This window comes from Rhamphochromis sp. 'chilingali', assembly GCF_963969265.1.
Source record: "Rhamphochromis sp. 'chilingali' genome assembly, chromosome: 6".
Taxonomy (NCBI): domain Eukaryota; kingdom Metazoa; phylum Chordata; class Actinopteri; order Cichliformes; family Cichlidae; genus Rhamphochromis; species Rhamphochromis sp. 'chilingali'.
The window spans coordinates 27,871,938-27,892,393 of NC_137933.1; the positions used below are offsets into that span (position 1 = coordinate 27,871,938).

The 20,456-nt window shown below is 41.0% G+C and overlaps 1 protein-coding gene across 2 annotated transcripts in view; it reads left to right on the forward strand.

Annotated features, from left to right (window-relative positions):
• galnt2 (UDP-N-acetyl-alpha-D-galactosamine:polypeptide N-acetylgalactosaminyltransferase 2) overlaps window positions 1-20,456 on the forward strand; it is a 68,011-nt gene that overhangs the window by 37,399 nt on the left and 10,156 nt on the right. For both annotated transcript variants that reach the window (XM_080884711.1, XM_080884712.1), the window contains exons 2-11: window positions 2,702-2,789; window positions 8,483-8,636; window positions 11,193-11,291; window positions 11,374-11,441; window positions 11,537-11,602; window positions 11,747-11,868; window positions 15,599-15,686; window positions 16,806-16,893; window positions 17,030-17,133; window positions 18,913-19,039. In XM_080884711.1, coding sequence (XP_080740837.1) covers window positions 2,702-2,789; window positions 8,483-8,636; window positions 11,193-11,291; window positions 11,374-11,441; window positions 11,537-11,602; window positions 11,747-11,868; window positions 15,599-15,686; window positions 16,806-16,893; window positions 17,030-17,133; window positions 18,913-19,039 — 1,004 coding nt within the window. The remainder of the gene's footprint in view (window positions 1-2,701; window positions 2,790-8,482; window positions 8,637-11,192; window positions 11,292-11,373; window positions 11,442-11,536; window positions 11,603-11,746; window positions 11,869-15,598; window positions 15,687-16,805; window positions 16,894-17,029; window positions 17,134-18,912; window positions 19,040-20,456) is intronic.

Consider the following 20,456-nt stretch of genomic DNA (forward strand, 5'->3'; position numbering starts at 1 on the left):
AAAACCTAAACCTACATTTCCAGATACTAAAAGCTAAACTGAAGCAAGCGAATGGAGTTAAATTGAACTGAAACAAAAATCTTGAGATGAATTAAAAATGGAAACTAATGAAGAAAAAAATTGGAACTAATCACTCTAACAGACTCAGTATTATCAGCACCTGTACTTTTCCTGCTGTAGCAAAGAAACGTGTAAAAATGTCTCTAGTGCACGACATAGTGTTTAATGGTGTACTGTACAATGGCCTTCTGCTTTACTGATGCGATTAAATATCAGTAGAATCTACGGGGTGTAGGTCACTTTACCTCCACAAATTGTAAGGGCTAGGAGAAGTGTTTATTAAAAATGAGGACTTCATTTAGAAGTTTTTTTTTCTTTTCTTTTTTTCATTTCATGATATATAAAGTCCTCTGGTAAGGTTTATATCAGCTGTGTTAGGTTAGATCCCCTGGTTATCCAGTGTCTTTGTGCACTGGCCTAGGTCTGCTTTGCACATTTGATGTTGTGCATGATGCTGCTGCACATAAGCACAGATGCTTTAGATGGAGGTCTTTTCACAGCAGCGTTTCAGCATGTAACTGCTTCTGTAGTGGGTCTGCGCGGTGGACTGGGAGGCATCCAGACGTATAAAGAAACAGATGACAGTTTCCTGGTGGGGGTGGGCGTGCTGGGAGAGAGTGAAGATGTGATAGATGCCATCAAATTTGTCTTGACAGAGACAAAGAGACACCTTGGCTGATATGAATAATTGTCTTATAATCACGTTGAAGTGTTTGGTCGTACTTGAAAGACTTGTGCAAACACGAGTATGATCAGCGACTGCAAAGAATACAGATCATCAAAACTAATGAGAATTCAAGAAGGGGGTGTGTTCCTTTATAACAAGTATAATCTTAATTTGATCTCTTCTCAATCACTTATTATAATGAAAGGTGGCTTATTATTTGCTCATAATGCAGCCAGCATTTGAAGAGTTGATAGTAAAATTTCTGCAAGTTGTTTCCTTTTCAGAAAACTGCTTCACCAGGAAGAGGTCCTGCACCAATTTGTTGCTTTATTTTACCAGAAAATCAGCCCCCATGTTTTATTCTTACCCCTCAGAACCTGTCAGACTGTGTTTGCACAGGAAGTACACTGCCAGCTTTAGTCGTTATCCTACGCCGAACATTACTCTCTAACTGTGCGCACACTCATCTGTCCTGGGCACTTATAGAAATTGATTTTATGTAGGATTTTTTTATATATAGTTGTTGCAGGTAGTGGACGGTCTAATCTTATTGCAGTCACTGAGAAAAGGTTGTGGTTTCAGAACAGACTGAGACTCTGTCCACAGCAGATGATTTAAAAATTTGGCATACAGTTAAATGATGGGCAACAGTCACAGAAAACAACAGCAGTTGTTTTTGCTAATATTAATGCATAAAAAAGCTGTGAAAATCCCTATTAGCCCTTCTGTCAGAGGTAGAAATTAACAGCTGAGTACGGTCTGCGGTGGTTTGTGACATCACGTCGTTATTGCCTGTCCTGAAGGCATAAAGAAAACGGATCAATAACACATTTTGGAGAGGCTGAAGGTGAAATGCGGGCTACAGAGCAAATAAGAAAGCTGAATAATAGTATTTCTGAAGTCAAGGGCAGCAGCCTGGACCCAGAGTGAATGCTGCTAATTGTGTTCCCTGCCAGCGTATCGATCCGGTGGGTTTTAATTGTAACTTATGTGGACAAGAGGATGGATGGGTGGCTCGGTCATCTGTCCATTTGTACAAATGGTGTGGGCAAGACAATGACGGTGTTTCTCAGAAGGGCTCAGAAGATGACTTTACAGGGATAAAATGAATGAGTGAAATTATGGAATCATGAACAGAAGAGGAGGAAAGGAACAGCCAAATTAGTGAGTGAAATAACGAACGAGTCGACCTCTGAATCGCTGCCAGCATTGATTTTAAATGGCTAACGGAGAGAAACTGACAGGCTGCAGATGATCACGGGAGTGTGCGTATTTTAACTGATGATGAAACCGCTCTAAAGCACACGTTGACTGGATAATTTATTGATTTTTAAATGCTTTGACCGTTCAACATCTTTGACCAGTAGAGCCATGTTTGCTGGACATCCTGTTATCTAAATAGTGAATTTGATTTCATGAGGTTTCACTGAAAAAAGGAGCGCTCAAACTGGAGGTGCTTCTCAGGCTCCAGAAAAGTCTAAACGCTCGGTTTCAAACTGCTCTGTTTGATGTCAAAGGGAGGGAATATCCTTAATGTGCTCTCATGCGTACAGCTCTGCTCACACAGCCACCCACCTGCTGTTTAAACCTTTTTCTGAAGGAAAGCCAATCAGATCAAAGTTGGCTTATAAAGATAGAAGAGCTAAAATGTCCATCAAGGTCCAGTAGAAGATAAATGGGGATCATTTACGAGCTGGGACTCACGCAGAGCTACTCTAGCGGTGTCCAAGACTTGAACTAGTGAAGCTAAAATGAGCTCTTTCCATTCTGCATGTTACGTTGCATTGTGAGGTCCTATTTTGTCTTTCCTTGCACATTTCTCTCTGTAATCTTCACAGCGCTTCCAAATACAAACAAATCAGATGTTCATACATTCAACTCACTTCTGTTTGCCTTGCTTCAGGTTTGTTTGCTGTTTGTACCCAAGCTCACAGTGTGAGAACTGTGACTAACCGCCTTTCTTAATGTTTTCAGGATGACTGGGTGTCCAGGGACTTGTCCGGTAGGACCAAAGGTCACAACTCTGACGACAAAGCCCACGGCCCGGAGACACTGCCACCAGGTAGGAAACGTCCCCACAAATCATATATCACAACCTCTCTGGCCCAGTTACACGGCTAAATGGGGACATTCAGAGAGCAAACCTCTGAGGTGCTACAACTTCAATAGAGTCAATGCAACAGGCTGAGAAACATCTGTTTTTATTCCAGATGCTGTTTCTCCTTGTTAAAACCACACACCATATATCAGTTTTGGATGTAGCCACTGTGGCCTCAGCTATTGGGGGGTGGAGTCCTGCTTTCAGTATATTGTTGTTTTTGTTTTTTAAGCCACACATCACAGGAGGAGGAGTGGATCTGACTGTAAAAACTGTGGATGCTCACTCTTATACAGTAGTGACTTGTAAATTAGTGGAGCCAAAAGCAAGCTGTGGCTTACTGTCTGTATTTACTTAAAATGAGGCCATAATTAAAAAAAAATCATACATAATTAAGGTTTGATATGAGCAATTGAGATGACATACTTGTTAATAAAGTGTTTGCAAGGGTAATAAATCATGCAAGAAGTAGACTTCTTCTTATCTTTGCAAGCACACATTGTCAGAAAAAAAAATCACATTTACTTGTCAGGCTTGGCAGCTTTTATATACAGTTTATTGCTCACAATGCATCTTGACAGCCATTGGTTGTGTTGTCCTAATAACGCTTAATTTGTCCTGTGCAGACATGGGAATGGAGCTTCAGAGCTCTGGTAAGCTGTCTTCTTCTTAACTTCTTAAACTTGTAGCTAACGTAGTGGTACATTTGCAGTAGTGCTCCCGAGACCTGCTGTCCTGTAAAAGTAGTGTAGTAGTTCCCTTTAACTGGCAGGAACGATTCATGTCTGAGGCACATGTGTGTCAAATTTATCTTTTATTCTTGATCCTTCAGGATCTGTGGAGTTCGCTTTCTCATTGCTTGCAGTTGTGACTGAACTCTAGGAAAAGGCACGACACAAATGCATACCAGCTGCAGAGCATGTGCACTGCAGTCACTGTAAACCACATTCATGTATCCAGAGAGTATTCCGCATCATGTTCCCACAACCGAAACCATTTCCTTTTTCAAAACGCGGTAACACAGCAGCATAGTTTGTTTTATTACCAGTAGAACATGAACATCCTTAACCTTATCGTGTTTGAATAACCACAGCGAGGGAACCCAATGAAATACGCACATCTGTATGGTTCAGACTTAAAAACAGGTTGGAGCCGATTGCCTGTCCAAAATAATCCAGGCAGCCAATTTCGATCTTCCCACAAACCAACTATGCGTCTCCACCCAAACTCTGAGAGACATTGTTTCAGTGTCCAGCAGCCAAGAGGAGAGCAGGAGGAGAATCTGATTTCTCATTCAGCACCCATCGTCAGGCTGACTCAAAGCAGCAGAAGCAGCCAACGCCCCTCCTTCACAGGCCCGTGACCTGCGAACGCTGAACACACACTCTCTTATCTGATCCAGCAATGCTATCCAATTTGAATGTTGAAGTGAGGGCATTTCAATTTCAGGGTGACATTACACTCAGCAATGACAGCGTATCACAACATCACCCAGAGCACACAAGGACACTTAAGAAGAGCAGAAAGAAAACAGAAGGAAAGTGTTGAGAAAGCAAGAGAACAAGGAGATGGAGCCTAAGAGATACGTGGAAGAGTAAAAGATTTACTAATAAAAACAGAGTAAATAAGTAAGTCTTTGGGTTCGTCAAAGATGGGTGCTGGTTATGTTTTGTTTTCTATCTAATCCTACTCAGACAGTCATTATAAAGTAAAAAGGTGAGGCGATACCTCAGATCTTCATTTTTAAAAAAAATTAAAGCATAAAATGTACTAAACGGTGTCACTCTGAGTATGTTAGAAATGTTTCATTGTTGCACTGACGCCTTGTTATTTTTCATGGTTGTTTTTAAGCGTTTTGTTATCGTTTTACCGTTTGAGCATGCCAAAAATATGTTTTATTCAAACAAGGGGAAAAAATGACTAAGATGGGGAGGGAGCAACAGCATGCTCCTTCCATTCAACACATCCAAATCCTCTGAAACAAGAAGAAAAAATTTTTTTCAGAGAAGTCAAAACAAGCCTGCACTGGCCCTCTTCCAGATCCGAATCCTTTACAAAGTGAAGAAAAAACTCCTCAAAGCTCTCAGTATGTGTTATTCTTTCTAGTGAACGTTTGGCATCATTTGTCTTGTCTGGTACTAAACATTTATTTGCGCTCGCCGGCTACTTCGTCAGTACCAGGCTGATCCCTCTTTGCCTTCAGAACTCCCTTAATTCCTCATAGCTTCGATTCGCCAAAGTGCTGGGAAATATTGCTGTATTCAAGTCTGCCACCAACAACCATCCCACATTCAGACTCACAGTGGGGTATATAATTATTTCATCCCCTGCTGAATTTGTAAGTTTGCTCACTTCCAGGGAAATGAACAATCTCTATTTTTTTTTTTTTAAATTGAAACAGATTTAAAAAACAAAATACCAGGAAAAAAACGCATTACACAAGTTAAAGTATTTAAACTAGTACACCTGTCTACAAAATCAGTTTCTTTCAGTCCAACTTCTCCACCACCATGTGTGAGACTAAAGAGCTGTCAGATGATGTCGAGGGACAGGACTGTAGACGTGAATGAGGCTGGAACAGGCTACAACGTTATCAGTAAGAAGTTCAGTTAGAAGGTGACACCTGTTTGTGTGATTAGCCAGATATGTGATGCGGGGTGGGGGGTTCAATTCTTTGTGAGCAAACTTACAAATTCAGCAGGGGATCAAATAATTATTTCCCCAATCACCTTGACCATGTCAACATGCCTAAATTCATTGAACTGCAGCCATGTGATTTGCTGATTAGGTGGGCCTAATAAAGTGGCTGCTGAGTGTAGTTATTTAAAATGATGCTTTTATAGATTTTTGGCTAGAACTTTAGCTGACGCCACTTTGTTTACTTTTCATATTTATGTTCTTGTGGATGCAAAGGAGTCGAAGCGGCTCAGAGTCCAGTGGAATTTCTTTCTGAACAAATTTTCTCACGCGTCACCTCGACCTCTTCCCAAAACGTTTTAGTCTTTGTGCCAGTGAAACAACAGAGTTGTTTCAGTCTGTGTGTTTAGCGCATATTTCTGTTATTATAGTGATTTAACTTGTCACAAGCTTTAGCCAACTGTGGTGTGTTAATCTCAGTCCCTGCAAGTGGAGCGATCCAATTCTCTGCTGCGATTTTAGTTTCTAAATCTGCTGAAAACGCGTTATAAAAATTCAGATTTGACGCCCTTCCATTTATCTACTTCTTTCTAGCTATTTGCTGAATAAGACGCAGACAGTGGCAGTGTTGGTCAGAGTATTCATTTATTTATAGATGAAGTGCCGTAGTGAGTCTTGATAAATGACTCTATGTGGGCGCATTTTCAGCAGTCGCAGTCCTATGAATCTACGGAGTGTTTTGTAGCACATGGGGAAGCAGTCTTTTCCCTACTTAAGCCTAAAATAGTAACACAGCTTCAGTAACGCCAAACTCAATAACTTGGGAATCTTTTAGCTTTTGCATATTAATCAACATCCTTCTCAGTGACTACAGTGACTAAGTGGCAGGTTCGTGAATGCATCACTTGGTGCACGGGAGCAGTGGCACAGATTGGTGCTGGAGTTCAGGCAGTGGGATCAGGATGCATCTCAATTGAAACGCATCCATTAAATACACATCGAGCACTGGTGCCCTCTGAGCTGTCTGCTAGGCAGTGAGGGCTCATGGTTCAGCACAGACTGGGGGAATGACACTGAGCTTGAATCCTTTTTGGCAGTTAGCATCACTTAGAAACGTGATGAGGGATTTCTACAAAATGCGGCAACAAACAAAAACAACAACCAGTCAGCCGCTGTGGGCTGAAACAGTTCAGCGACCGAGAGTCGGAGTGAGAGTGAAAGCTGTTCAAACAGCTATAATTTCAGCCAGCTGATCGCATCATTGACCAGTACTGCATGACAGAGGCTGAGCGCACATAGATGTACCTGCCGAAGAGGCCTCGCGGTATCGCGAACACAGCAGAAAAACGGGGCAAACCCGGAGAGAGCGGAGCGTTAATCCGCTGAAGGAAGCGGAGTAATCAACCCCGGGTTTAACATTCATTTCACCACATCGCTTACTCGCTGCCACTAAACACAGATATCAGCAAGGACATCACACACTCTGACGCACGCGTCTCCGAGGCACCGTTACACAGTCGCGAGCGGATCATAGTCGCGAGTTTCGGTTAATTGACACGCGAACCACGTTCACGTGCTGCCACAGGAGACGCGCGCAGACGCACACGCGCTCTTCAACTTCTCTGCCATGCACGCGCTCATCTATGCTGGGAGATGGCGTAATCTCTCACTGCCACATGCTCGAGTTGTTAGCGTGACAGCTGCACCCAGCTAATTAGTTGCGTTATTATTGGTGTGTGTCTGCGTCTCAATAGTCGGAGATAAACTGTGAAACTAAACGTGACGGCTTTCTCTGTTTATTCTGCAGCGTTTCAGTATTTTGGTCAAACTGACACGACACAAAACACTAAAAATATATTTTTATTTATACTGATCTTATAAATCATGTTTCTAAACTGCAACAAATTAACAAGTGCTCCCCCCCTGACTGTCTGCGGTGCATATTAAATGTTCTTTTGTGTTTCCTGGCTTTACCAAAGTGGTCTCGCCCTGTCGGCTGAGTTGTCTCCCGCGTATTTTCGCATACAGGCGGCATAAATTTCATGTCAGCTTTCCTCAGTGCCATGTCGCTGCCTCGTCAAGCAGCAGCTTGAAGCAGCCAGGTTTCCTCGCTGTCAGTCGTGAAGGATTCTTGCATCAGCCAGGCTCCCTCCTACATTTCATATTCCCACTGATCTGTAATCCCATTCATTCGTCAGACGCATTTGCAGCCTTTGTTGAAGGTTTTAATATCGCGTTTGGTGGTGGCTTTTATTTTTGGATGTGCTGTATTTATTTAACGTGATTTCCCAGAAATTCACATGAGAAAATATTTCGTATTAAAACCTAGGTTCACCAGTTTTTTACCACCAGTGTTTTTAATATTTTTGGAGTGCATTTGAATATTTAATATACCACTTTTGTGGGTTTATAGCATCATATTATAGACGGCGCTTTTACAAAAAGATCTGAGGTTAGAATCATAAAGCAAACCTGATTTAAATTTACCCAGTTTTACCTTTTGAATGTTGTCTTCTCACGCACACACCTGCGCTCCTTTTAGGGTTGCTATCTTTAGGCTGCACCCTGGCAATACAAACATCAACTTCTCTTTCAAAATGACCCAAATGTCCTGTGAAGAAGCGCTGCTTGTGATGAGAGCTGTGTCTCTGGCTATGACCGAGAGATCAAAGAGTAGTTTTCAGCTGAAGTAGGAGCGTGGACAGTCACAGTGGCTTTTGCGCCAGACTGTCAACACAAAGTTCTGCTGTAATGTCCCGAGGCACATGAAGTGAAAACATTTGAGAGAAACAATCTGACCCGTGCTGCATGCTGCTTTTTGGCCACATCAAACCCAAAATCAAGTCACTGCTGGTGCACAAAAAGGTGACCTTGAAGGAAATGGCACCTTCAAATGAATGAGCCTGGTCAAGTGGTCACAGAACTGACTGGGAAGCAGTGTGTGCCGCGCATCTATTGTGGATATCTCTGGTTGGAGATGTGCCTAATGTGTGTGTGTTTGTGTGTGTGTGTCCATCCAGGTAAGGTGCGCTGGCAGGATTTTGACCAGGATCTGTATGTTGGAGCCACGGTGGTCCGGCCAGGTCAAGACCCCTACGCCAGAAACAAGTTCAACCAGGTGGAAAGTGACAAACTCCGAATGGACAGAGCTGTACCAGACACGAGACATGATCAGTACGTACCTGTGTCACTGCACACACACACAGCTAATATGTGAAACACAATGACATCCCTCTTAACTTCTGCTTTTTCATGGGTGATCGAAAGGGGTTTTTTTTTTTTTGCGAATACATGCTGTCTTATCACATTCGTTGATTTGACTAATTGATCCCAGACTGGATAAGATCTCTCAGGAACTCTCGCTATTGTGGTTACAGTGGAAACCAGGAAGTAGCAGTGGAGCAGACACTGTCTGCCTTAGTGCTAAAATAAACCCACAGGCTGTAAAAGCTGCGTATTGTTCTGCTTGTTGTAACGGACAGAACAAAATCATAAAATGACTTCGTTTGGATTCTTTTATTAGAAGAATATTAGGTTTTAGTCAGCTCAACAGGCCTTTTTGGCAGTGAAAAGTCCATTAGCGTTGTATAAGTCTGGTTGCATGTCCTAACTTCTGGTGCTACCCTTTTGTTAATAAAGACAGAATCGCTGGATTGTGTGAAAAAATGTCAGCAGAAAGGCCTTACACCTAGAGAACAGGCACCGCTGAAGTGTTGAAATATTAAAGAGCAAGTTTTTACTTTTTCTAATACAGCAGCAGAAAAAGGGATTTATATATGTAGTATCCAAAATATTTGGAAACCATTTCCTGGACTTGTAGAGACTTCTTTATCTTGGATATATCTCACATGGACTAAGCAATACTAACAAATAACTTCTTAAAAAGCAAGCATAAACAAAACGTCATGGTGAAAGTTTAAGTCCTCTATATTTGGTATGATATAGGGTTTAAATGATTAATACAAACATTCCATATCACGTGTTTAAACTAAGATATTTATTAATGCATATTCTCATTCAATTTGTTCCCTTTAAACACATTTCAGTGAAGTTGTGACAGGGTGCAGCGTCATCTTGTCTTTAAACACCACTGTAAGCATGTAAGAACTGAGGAACAGTTTTGGTTTCTTATGGTTTTTAAATTTCATGATGCACCAAATACTTTGAGCGAGTGAAAAACCGAGACTACGGGCTTTATGACGTGAACACTTACAGTGGAGCTGTGCCGCTGCAGTACGCGCAGGTTGTGGTTTACCATGGTCTTGCTGAAACGAGCAAGTCAGCCCAGAAAATCTCCATGACCACAGACGTTGCTCCAAAACAAGTCCTTTTTTCCATATCGTACAGAAAATAGCCTCCAGTTTTCCTCTCCGCCTCAGTTGCTCCTCCGATCGCTGTTTTATTTCTTTGCAAAGGGAGAGTTTAAAGTTGTTTTTATTAATGCAGAGAGAAACTGCATTCAGTGATGCTGATTCTTGCTCGAGTCCCCGAGGCCGTGCAGATATTTCCACTACAGAATTGCTTGTTTTCATCCAGTGCTCCCTGAAGCCATGAAAGTCATAGGCATGACAAGTACCAAGCTTTTATTTTGCTCCATAGATAATTGCAATCTACCGTGCATAAGTTCTTCAAATTCTCTGTGGTTTTATTTTTCATAATCTTATAGAATTTTAAAGACCCCTCCATACTTTGCTTGTGAAATACCTTGAAATATGTTGATATTAGACTTTTTTGATGTTATTTATATAAAAAGAACATGATTCCAAACATGTTACTGACCTACTCCATAATAGTCTAAATGATTAGTCCAGCTGCCATAGTTAAAGTAGTCACCTGGCCTTACTTATATGTTGGTCAAAAGTAGACAGTTGGAGCCATTAGCCTACTAAAAAGAGCAAGGATGTGTCTCCTATTGATCTGGTATCGATGTCTTTGTAATTTGTGAGCGTGCTGCAGCAATCATTGTGAAACATTTCCAGGAGGAAAAAATAGCCCAGTTGTTTTTGTTTCAGCAAAAGCACCTAGTTGTTTTCAACGCAGGATCAAAATGACTTGAATCTCTGATGCTTTTTCCCCCCAGTAGAAATGAACACGAATACAGCAACTATGCAAGTGTGACAGCCAATACTAATGGCACACCTTCACACGTGATCTTGTAAAACGTATCTGTTCTGGGTTTTTACCTCCAGGTTTGACAGAGTGGCTGTAGTTAAGTGACAGATGGAATAGAAAGTTTTCTTCATGCCCTTATCGGCTCCCTCCTCCTCCTCCTTCTCCTCTCTGTCTTGTCACTCTCCTCTCATGTAGTGCCCTATCACTCATGTTCCTTACTTTAAATTCGGTGCAGGATTTGTCTTTTTGGGTATGCTCGCACACACAAATACACGCATACACAGGCACACCCGTCATCTCATGGGATTTTTGCCTCACGGTATGATAAACCCAGTGTCAATCCCAGCTGCAGCAGAGCATTACTCCATGAGAGTGTGTGTCATTGCATCCTCTGTGTGTGTGTCAGTGTCACTATGTGCGCCATCGTATTTATTGTGTTCAAAATCGCTTTACTGACCAGTTCCAGCTCACAGCTTGGCTCACACATTCGGTGACGTGATTGTTTGTGTGTGTGGGCGTGTTTGTCTACGCATGTAAGCATTCATACTTTAACCATTTTTTTCTCTTTTTTTCCCTAATTTTTATGTCTTTGGGGGGTTTTGTCTTGTTTTTGTGCAGTTGCAGACATAAGCAGTGGAAGTCAGACCTGCCAGCCTCGAGCGTTGTCATCACCTTCCACAATGAGGCTCGCTCTGCTCTGCTGCGGACTGTGGTCAGGTAGGCGTGTATACTGAGCTTTGTGTACTTTCAAATTCTGAGGCAGATGTGCTGTATTTTTATATGATCTCACTCTGTTTAGTGTCCTGAAGAAAAGTCCACCTCACTTGGTCAAAGAGATCATTCTGGTTGATGACTACAGTGATAATCGTGAGTTGTGTGAACACACGCAAACAAAGCTAGCATCATCAGTGTGAAAATACAAATAAACATCACTGCTCTGTGTGTGTCTGTGTGTGTTCCAGCTGAGGATGGAGCGCTGCTGGGGAAGATTGAGAAAGTACGCGTGTTGAGAAATGACCGCAGAGAAGGTACTTTAGAAGAAGAAGGTTTTATCATAACTTTTATGCCCGAAAGAAATCTCAGTGCTGCTGCACACCATGTGGGATGAAAGTGTTCAGTCTGGCAGCAGGACTGTTGTTTTTAATCACACTTCTTTTCTTAACTTCCCTCAGGCTTGATGCGATCAAGAGTTCGTGGTGCAGATGCTGCCACAGCACCAGTCCTCACCTTCCTGGACTCTCACTGTGAATGTAATGACCACTGGCTAGAGCCGCTGCTTGAAAGAGTGGCTGAGGTACGCGCGCACACAGCGTACAACTTCGTATCTTAATATCATTATAATACATTTGAGCACATATCCCAGTGAACAAACAAGTGAAAAACAATAGTTAAGATACAAATTAGATGGGGGGAGGTTTCCTCTTAAAGACTGGCATTGAATTTTCAGTTTTATCAGTCAGGGCACGCTCTGAAGAAGATCTCGCCAGACAGTGAAATTGTTGCACTTTGGCCATCTTTCTTCTAATACGACAGCTTGAAATGAAAAGTGCCCTTTTAACTGAGTTATGTTTGCATATAGCCTTGTTTTTGATTCTAATTGGTTTAAAATCTAAAGCAGAATAAAAAAAAAAAAAAGAAGCTACTTTCAACTAATCCCTTATTCTAAAGGGGTCACCATGGTGTGTTGCTCTACAAGTTTGTACGCCTTGCCGACACAACCCAAAAGGGATTTGTTTCTCCTCCCGGGAAAGATACAAACTTTGTATCTTTTGCTTGTTGGGAGAATGTGTAAGCCACTACACTGTGGAGCCATTCCAAAGCAAAAGTGTGACATAAACAACTCATTCATAGTGAAAATGCCCAGAAAACCTGTTGAAATTTTAATTGGTTTCAGAGGGACAGAGTAAACCATTTAATAGACCAATAGAAGGAAACAAAGGCAGTCAGTTATGTCACTGTGCATTGATTGACACGTGTAAACACTACACTGGATTCAGCCCAATTTCTTGTGCACTGACCTGTTATCTTTAGTCAGAGTGGGGGAAAATATCGTAGATATGTAGCGGTTTGGTTTTTGGCTGCTCCGGTCTGCATGCCAAAGTATCACCGTGTAATTGTTAGGCACTATTTAGTGTAGACAAAAATGCTTGTATGAATGTGTGTGAAAGGAGCATGTTGTTTAAAGTGCTTTGAGCGCTCAAATACAATCTATAATAATCAGTCCATATACCATTGATAAGTGAAAAACAGTTCACATGTTGTAATTGTGCTCATAAATGGTTTAAATGATGATACCATAGTTTGATCTAAAAAGAAAACGGCCAAAAAACTACAAAATGCTCATTTAAAAATAACAAAAACGCTGGAAACAAAATAAATCTTTTAGGGGGAAAGTTTCCGAACACTCACAGTCACTTTATTATTAGGTACTCGTCTTACCTACAACTCATTGAAAATATCCATTTAGCCAATCACATGGCAGCAGCTCAGTGGATTTAGGTTTGTAGATACAGTCAAGACAACCCGCTAACTTTCAACGTTGAATGTAGCGTGGTAGTTGATGCCAGGGGGAGTGGCCTAAGTATCTCATAAACTACTAATCTACTGGGATTTAACAACAGAGCCATCTCTAGGGTTTATAGGGAATGGCCCAAAACTACAGTAACTCAAATAACCGCTTGTAACAACCAAGATATGCAAAAAAGCATCTCTGAACAACACATTTGCCTTGAAGCAGATGGGCTACACCAAGCAAAAGACCGCACTGGGTGCCACTCCTGTCAGCTGAGAGCAGGAAACTGAGGTTACAGTTCAGACGGGCTCACTAAAATTGGAAAATAGAAGATTGGAAAATTGTTGCAACATTCAGATGTTGGAGTCAAAATCTGGTCAAAGGATGGATCCATTCTGCCTTGTATCAACAGTTTAGGCTGGTGGTAGTGTAATGGCAGAGTTTTGGACCTTTTACTACCAACTGAGCATTGTTTGGACACCATGGCTTGTCTAAGTATTGGTGCTGACCCCTTATGACCACAGTTCACAAGTTCTCAGTGGGCCTCAACAATCCCCAGATTTTTATTCAAATAGAGCAACTTTAGGATATATTGTGGATGATAGGTTTGTAGCTTGAACCTATTCGCTGGAACGTTGAAGGCAATATAATTACACAGCAAGCAAGACACAAAGTAGGCAAAGTTCTTCATGTTTCTCGTGCACGGGAGAGAACCGGACAAACGCCGTTCCTTCGCCTGACCCCAGTTGCTCTCGTCCGTTCTCCCGTAACACTGCTCTTTTATTGAGGTTACATGAATATGCATAGGTTCATTAACATATGACGTCTACATACACACAAAGAGTACCTTGCGCGCGCGTGTGTGTGTGTGTGTGTGTGTGTGTGCGTGTGTGTGTGTGTGTGTGTGTGTGTGTGTGTGTGTGTGTGTGTGTGTGTGTGTGTGTGGTCAGAGTGTGACCCCATAAATAACTTCCCTAAACCTGCTGGTCTGGAAATCCAACAGTTCATCAAACCAAAAGGCACTTAGACTAAGACAGATATAGCTACGTTAATCCTACCATAACACAATAAGACAAGGTACGACCTCTTCCCATACTCCCAGGATGTAGGTGTGCATTCCACACCAAGCCTTTGTAGCCTGCTAAAGATCACACATCCTATCACTACACAATTGATTATACACCTCTAAGCATATATGGTTAAATATTTCTAAGCATAAATGACAATCAACAATACAAAACCTAACAGTGGAGATTCCCATCATGGAAATGCAGTTGAAAAACTGTGATGCTATCATGTCAGTGTGGAATAAAATCTTTGAGCAATGTCCAGCACCCTGTCGAATCTGTGCCACGAGAAATTAAAGCAGCTCTGGAGACAAAAGTGGATCCATTCCCAAAATAGCAAGGTTGACCTGATAATTTCCCTGACCAGTGTATCCCAGTAAAATACGCATAAAATTGATGCAATTCATGTTTTTTTCCATCTAATCCTTTACACGGAGGCTGGGGTTGGCTACAAAGCAGCACCTCTGAGCTTATAATCAGTCAGTGTCTTGTTAACATTCATGTGAGAAACAAGGAGCGCATGACTACATTTCATTCACACAGGAATGTTGGGCCTGTTTTCATTATAAAAGCCCATTATCACAGCTAAACCTGACAGTGTGAGACATGCAGATCTTGATGGGTGACAAGATCTTTTATCTTTTGGGGCTGGCAATTTGATTTTTATTTCCATTAAAGGAAAAACTTTATAAACGCAAACAGAGCTCTCTTACAGATACAGTCTGGTGATATTTAGAGCGAAGCCTTTTTTTAAAATAAAGACTTCAAAAAGGAGCTTCATGATTGACTGTAATCTTAATCTGAAATGGGACACTGTTGTTCTTTAAAAATGTATCTGATTTGACTTAAAACAGTCTGATTCTGCATTTGATCCTCCCGAATGTGCTGTTTTGTTGTTCCCTCGTTAATAAATGCCTGGAGCCAAGTCTGAAACGCTGCGCTGTCAGAGTAATTCACTTTGTTTTTCTTTTGCTTTAGCTGCTTCTCTAAATAATGAATCCCACCATACACTGTGAAACCTTGTCTTATAAAAATGTCTCAGGCTCAAACAAATGAACTCCCCAATATCTGCAAGCTGTTTCTGTTTTCGTCATTCGGGCCGCTTGAGTAATCCTTTCTTCGAACTGCCGGGTGATGTGGCTCTGTGATTTTTAAAGCTTGGGTTTGTTTTGGTGTTGGTAGGAAATGGCTGATTAACGTTCAGTTTTACGTCATAAACGTGGCAGTAAACTAAATATAGAACATAAAATAAGCTTGCAGATGGGAATATTTACTTACGCTCTAAAATTTCGCAAACACAGTTAAGTGCTCTGAGTCCTTTGTAGTTCTGCATAATTTTGTCCTTTTTAATTAACTTGTAGTAAATATTTATTGATGATATTCCAAACCTGCATCCGTCCTTGAAGTGGCTTTGTTTAATTACTGTCTCCGTGTTTCCTTCTCAGGATAAGACACGAGTAGTTTCTCCCATCATTGATGTCATCAACATGGACAACTTTCAATATGTCGGCGCCTCTGCCGATCTGAAAGGAGGTAAAGTACACAAAAGACACACTCGACTCCTGTGTAGTCTAGTCAGTCGAGCTTGACAGCGAGGCTTTGCATTTATTACGGTTTTAGAGGATTTGCTTTTTAATGCTTTTCATTTACAATGAATTGACGTTGTTATCTCACAGCCGCATTAAGACCAGGTGTTTTGCCATCCAGTGCTGTAGCTCATAAACTGTTCTCTCCAGGTATTTCTCATACTTAAGGCGAGGCCTCCTGAGGAACATGGTATATTTCAAACTGTTTCTCACCAGGAAATGTTCACTGAACAGTGCCTCCTCTTCAAAGTATTGCAGATATTATCTTATTATCTCATTAGGCAGCACACATGATCCCCCACTTGTTCATCATAAATCTTTTAGACAGTTCCTTCTTTTATTCTGACATAGGCTGAATGGAACATCACGCCTACTTTGTACTGGAGAGCTGGTGGGTTAAAGACAGTTTAATGTCCAATCCAACTGATTTGGGCATGTGCCTTCTTGAGTATAACTCCAGTAGATGATATCCAGAAAGGACATTAATGAATTCAAGTTAATTAAATAATTGGTGTCATATATGTAATTTTACGCATTAAATATCCTTTTTTTGTCCACTGTGATGCTGATGGATATAGCTTACATACGGTGCAATGCACACTGGAAATGGAAGAACTACTCATAGCTTAAAAACCCCCCACTCTTTTTTATATTAATAATTAATTAACGACTTCACATAATAAAAAATTTAATGTTCTGAATGTGAAACTGCCGTGCAGTCGCATTCTTAATTTGGCTGGATTAGCAAGTGTTGGCACTTGCATTGCAACATTTCTCTTTTTTGTGTGGGTCTGTGAGGTATATTAATGTAAAAGCCAAAGTGGTGTACTGGCTGTGCTGATTGCAGTGTATTGTAGAACAGATACATGCCAGTTACACTAGTTTAACTCTCTCTGCTAACACTTAAACAGTTACAGCAGTTGCCTTTGAAGTCAGGCAACTGCTGATTTACCCAGTCATCTAATATGAACCTGCCAAATCCAATTATACAACCAGACTGCTACTTAATCCCAGCTAATGGTCGTAATTGTGCAGTGTTTTTTTGTCTGTGTGTTTATGTTGGCAGGCTTTGACTGGAATTTGGTGTTTAAATGGGACTACATGACTCTGGAGCAGAGACGAGCCAGACAAGGCAACCCGATCGCTCCTATAAAGTAAGACAAACACACTTTCAAAAGTTACAGGTTGTATCATATGCAACTAACAGAGTATTAATCTACTCAATTTTTACCAATGCCTTCTCAATTTTCTTGTTTCTTGTATTTTTTTGGTTTTTTTCTGCCCCTCCAGGACACCAATGATAGCAGGTGGCCTCTTTGTCATGGATAAAGAGTACTTTGAGCAGCTGGGAAAGTATGACATGATGATGGATGTATGGGGAGGGGAAAATCTCGGTGAGTGGTGCAATTTAGAAGCTCATGGTAGACTGAAGAAAGTGTCTAATGGATGTCGCAAGAATAGAAAGTCTTGATTAGTGAAAGAATCAAAAATTGCATAAAACACAGGTATTAAAAGTGGAAAGTCAAGTGAAGTCGCAGGCATGTCCTGGGTTTCCCGTTTTGTCTCCAGGCTTTTAAGGTTTTAATGAGTGTTTTGGAAAATACACTCATTCACTTTCTTTGAGCAGGTTTAATAGCACAGTCCTATATGTCCATTGAGTATAATGATGTTATATCATTATGAAATGATAAATGTATAAAATGTTATAAACTTTTAATACAGAGACTAGAGCAGTCTGTTTGCATTCAAGGGCATGTGCTGCATTGGTTTGAATCATATCAAACCAAATTTGTGCATTTAAATGTTTTTGTCTTCTTTACACATTAAAGTTAGCCACGGTGTTCCACAGGGTTCCGTGTTGGGGCCGGTCCTTTTTACCGTATACATGCTTCCCTTAGGTAATATTATTAGAACTGCCCTCCATACACTTTCATTTCTATGCAGATGACACCCAGCTATATTTCTCAATGAAACTCAGTGATGACAAATAAATTGAAGTCCCTTTTTCTTTTTCTTTTAAAGCTCAAGCCAAGCATTTTGCTGCTGTCATCTGATCATTCAGTAGCGACTTTAAATAACGAAATAACCTTGCACTAAAACAGAGCCTGATTTATTTACTTTTTGTTTTTGTAATTTTATGTTTAAAAAGACTTGAAATTAGTAATTGAAGCCATAAACACATCAAGAACCGGTTTACTGAGTCTGCTGATTCTATGCATCCAACAGGCAGTCAATTTTTTTGCTGTTTTGTTGACGTTATGTTTGCACATCCTTATATGCCGGACAGTGATTTGGCTAAACAAACAATGGAGGATTTTGTGAGCTTTGGATAGAGCTGGGTTTGCTGTTTCCTGTTGTTTGTACTCTCAATGATAAGCTACGTGATTACTGGCTGCATCGTTATACTTGACATGTAACTGTGATAATTGTATCAAACCTCTGATCTCATTCTCTGCAGAAAACCTAATACATGTCTCTCCAAAATGTTGAACTATATCTTTAAGACTTAAATGAGCTTGCAACTGTAATCTCTTTCCCTCATAAATGCTGCACTTTTGGCTCAGAAAACCACAAATTCCTGCCCAGTTATAAAATCTCCACTCCCCTGTGAGATCTGGTGCTAAAGCAGCAACGTGGATTTGCCTCACACTGTGATCAACTCATGAGATCATCTGGGTGCCCATGCCAACAACGAGATAATAGAAAATCCTTCAGTAATTTGGTTGTCATATCTAGGTAAAAGATGTCTTCCTTAGTACAGTTGATCTTAGGAAATTACAGTGGCAGTGTAATAATGTTTAGAGTCAGTGCAGAGTGTGCACAATAGAGCTCATTTGCAAACAGTACAATGATATAATAGCAGCTGTGTCTCCCTTTTGCTTTTGTCTGAATGCACTTGGGAAATCGGTAAGAATAAACAGCTGACGGAGTGATTCAGGCTCCTCTCGAGGCGGTCCAATGAATCAGAACTGGATTGACAGTTCAGACATTGCTGTGCTCATTTAAAGAACGCTCATTCAAATGCTGGAGAGCAAATCTAACAATGTCAACACACTCCAAACATTCATGATATGCAGATGTGGATTAACTTAACTACTTTTTCTTGGCTTGTAGTAATTAACTTACCTGTTTTTATTCATTTTTTCCGCCTGCGTGTCTGTCTGTGTTTTTAGAGATCTCATTTCGTGTGTGGCAATGTGGCGGCAGTCTGGAGATCATCCCCTGCAGCAGAGTTGGCCACGTCTTCAGAAAGCAGCATCCTTATACCTTCCCGGGTGGCAGTGGCACTGTGTTTGCAAGGTGACACACATGCAGACACACACATACAAGAGGACCGAACACTCATTTAACCAGTCAGGTTACACGCATCACATAGTTCATCAAAATTCCCCATGTTGCAGCCTGTGCATCTCCATAATGACACTACAGTTAATGCATTTGGGTTTATTTGGTGACTTTAGCTCAGAAGGTGAAGCCACACAGTTCTCTATTTGTCATATCCAAAAACACACCAAAGCCCAAATGCATTCTGAGGTTAGGCCCAGCCTTCCATATCATCAGTATGTGAATGGGTAATCAAATGCAAAGAGCTTTGGATAATAGCAGTACTTGAATTCATTCTATTTATTTATTATTATTGCTGCTGAGCATATATAAAAAAACTTGTTTTCTCCTTACATAAAATATGGGAGGGAAAATCTCTATTTAAGTAGTTTCACTGTAAATCACAAGAAATGTTGAGGCTAAATGGACTGTCCTTTATATATAATGCTTTTCTAGTCTTAATGACCACTCAAAGCACTTTTACAGTACAAGCCATATTGCTTTTATCGATCACACACATGCATAGGGAGCAATTATGTTTACAGAATTTTGCCCAAGGGCACTTAAAACATGCAGACCGGAGAAGACGATGATTGAACCCCTGACCTTTCTGTCAAATGGTGACCTGCTCTAACACAACCCACTCTTCATTTCTAAGAGTCAGTTAAAGTTTGGAGACAGTTTGACTCAACTGTAGTGACATTTCAAGACCAAATACTGAGGATGTTTATCCTGAGGTTCAAATTTCACTCACTAAATTTAATGTGGAAACAGCCTTTGAGAAAACATTCCCACCACAAGGTTCATTTACTGGATCCTCCGGGGCCTTTTTGTCTTGTCACGTGATTTTCATCAGCAGATGAGTTTGCTGTTTAGCTTGAAACTGAAGATTTTTGATTTACACTTTTCTGTGCAGCAGAACAACCGCACAGAAAAGGACTAGAGATTTAATTCATAGCTCGGTAGAACCCTTAGAGGGGAAAAAACTGTGGATGAAATTCAACATTAAACCAACATTTATTCAAACAGTGTCAAAGATTAGACACCACCGGTGGACTGCTAATGTTTTCATCAGTTTCATAACACTGAACACAGTCTCATATTAGTTGCACAACCATTCCTAACAATCGAAGACATCACTTATTAATCAGTGGGTGCAGTGGAGTTCTCTATTACAGAGCAGAGCAGCTTCATCTGTGCTCTGAGGCAGCGCCTTGCCCTTCAGCCTGAATCAAGTCCCAGACAGCATCCCTGTGGCTGCTGCAGTGACTCTGGGGACCTCGGAGACGGCACCTGTTTTGTCTGCCTGGATGACATTGTAATTGTTCTTCAGGGAGCAGCATTTCACAGCAGAGTTATAATAGGCGTGTTGTGGCAGCAGCAGCTTGCTATG